At 34.3% G+C, this 2,309-nt stretch overlaps 1 protein-coding gene across 1 annotated transcript; it reads left to right on the forward strand.

The window, feature by feature from the left end:
• Window positions 1–1,109: 1,109 nt before the first annotated feature.
• On the forward strand, window positions 1,110–2,294 carry LOC109535190 (glucose dehydrogenase [FAD, quinone]; the record flags this gene model as incomplete). Its single annotated transcript, XM_048668008.1, has 4 exons — window positions 1,110–1,305; window positions 1,366–1,581; window positions 1,636–1,901; window positions 1,967–2,294. Coding segments are annotated over exons 1-4 (1,006 nt in total), but the record flags the coding sequence as incomplete, so codon positions are not given.
• Window positions 2,295–2,309: the final 15 nt, after the last annotated feature.

Genomic DNA, 2,309 nt, shown 5'->3' on the forward strand with positions numbered 1-2,309 from the left:
TGACGAACCATATAACACGAAGCAATAGGGATGAAAATATGAGCAAAATTCTATTTGCTTTCACAATATTGCTTGCGCGTGAAACTTAATTTAAACTAGAAAATGTGGCGATAACTTATTATTCCTGAACCGATGAGTTATAATTCGTTAACTCAGAGACCGGCATCAACTCAATGGCGCAACTCAACCCAGGCCTAGTTAATGACATCAAATTTTCGTCTTCCTCGATGGACAAGTAATGGAAAAAGCTTGAAACATATTCTACATTTATCTTACCACTGACATTGAACTGTAGTTACGAGGCATTAGTGGATTTTTCAGAATCTAAGGACTTAATTATATGTATTAATTCTGTGTTAGTTACGCAAGTAATTATATGTTTCAGTTTGCTATTTTCAGAATAAGCTGTTTTATGCACTCACTGTGTAGGTAAATTGCGAATTTGCTAGAAATTCGTATAAAAAACTGAATAATCATAGTTCTACTACGTAGAACAGGATAAAATACTCATTAGTTAAATGAAGTTTGAAATTACTTTATATAAATTTATATCTAATTGTTTAATTATAAGTTTCAGAATATGCAAAGATTTTTTTGCGAAACATATGTTTTGCTCCTTATTTTTAATTTTGGTTTTTCTAAATTAGTGTCAATAACTTAATAATAAGAGGATTTACGTATTGTTTAATAAAGTAATTCCGCATAGTAAAATGTCTGAAAAAGACCAAGAAAGTTTCAAAAATTGTTGCTTTTCTTTGCTGATTGTTAACATTTGGTACATATGTGTATTACAGTTTTGTCATATTGGGATGGACTATATGATGAACAATAAATTTTCACTTTTCCCTGCTAAAACAAAGTCTTAAAATCACTTTCATTCAGCAAATATGCCTACCTTAAATTGTATTTACATTGGACTATATTGTTGTTTAACCCAGGCCTTTACATCCATCTAAAGAGTAATTATTAATTTGTACAATAGAAATTAAATATTACAACTAAAGCATTTTTATCTCCATGACTTAAAGAAATGTATAAAAGTGCCTAGGTGCCAATTCCACACCGAATTTCCAGTTTTAAAGTCAGCGCTGTGTGAAGAAAACACTAATATGAAACCGTATACGTTTTATGCTACCGCATTGCTTTATTTTGCACTATCAGCAAACATTTTAACTCGAGCTCTAAGTGATGAAGAGTTTGATGAATTTGTGTCGAAAATTGAAGACTTCATTGATGATTCTTCATCAAATGTTTGGGCGACTAACAATGATGACTACTTTTCGTCTGAAAATGCATCTTCAGTCGGTAAGTCCTGTCAGTTCAATGCACATTCAAATATTGATAAATTGGAAATCAACCATCCAGACTATGGGACGTTTGACTTCATAATTGTCGGAGGAGGAACAGCGGGAGGAATTTTAGCAAATCGTCTTTCGGAGCAAGAAAATTTTACGGTTCTACTAGTGGAAGCTGGAAAAGCCAGAGCAGCAATTGTAGATGTTTTAGGATTGAATAGTTATCTGGTAGCATCGGAATGGAACTGGGCATATAACACAACTAAGCAAACCACCGGTTGCTTAGGTAAATTAATCACTTAATAATAATTGTAACAAAATTTATAATAAAATTGTTCAGGTTCTGTTGACCAACGTTGCTCTTTGGGAAGAGGAAAAGGCTTGGGTGGTTCAAGCAGCATAAACGATGCGTTTGTTTCCCGTGGTAACCACAAGGACTTTGATCAATGGGCAGACCTAGGCGATATTGGGTGGACTTTTGAAGACTGTCTTCCGTATTTTAAAAAAACCGAAAAAACCACATTTTCGGTAAATGCTTCTGATGAACCTTACCATGGATTTGATGGAATGCAAAGTTTAAGTAGAGCTGAAGATACTCCAATATTGGTAAAACAGCAACAAAACTAACAATTAGAAGATATTTTAAACAGCTTTTTTTCCATTTATTTCAGACTGACGCCCTAGTTAGTGCATTTGAAGAACTTGGTAACTCTTACGTAGATTTTAATGGCGAAACTCAGTATGGAGTAGGTCGGCCTCAATATTATTTGGATAATAATACAAGAGCAAGCACTGCACATTCCTACATATTTCCAGCGTTAAACAGAACAAATTTGAACATTACTGTGGAATCGCTAGTTACAAAAGTGATTCTCTCCAATAAAACGGCTACTGGAATTGAATTCTGGAAAAATGGGACAAAGTACACGGCCACTGCTGGAAAGGAAGTGATTGTTTCAGCTGGAGCGGTTAATTCGCCGCAACTTTTGATGCTCTCTGGTATTGGTCCAGAAG

The sequence above is a fragment of the Dendroctonus ponderosae genome, unplaced genomic scaffold (assembly GCF_020466585.1).
Source record: "Dendroctonus ponderosae isolate FM_Combo_2020 unplaced genomic scaffold, Dpon_F_20191213v2 Dpon_F_20191213_686, whole genome shotgun sequence".
In the NCBI taxonomy this organism is placed as follows: domain Eukaryota; kingdom Metazoa; phylum Arthropoda; class Insecta; order Coleoptera; family Curculionidae; genus Dendroctonus; species Dendroctonus ponderosae.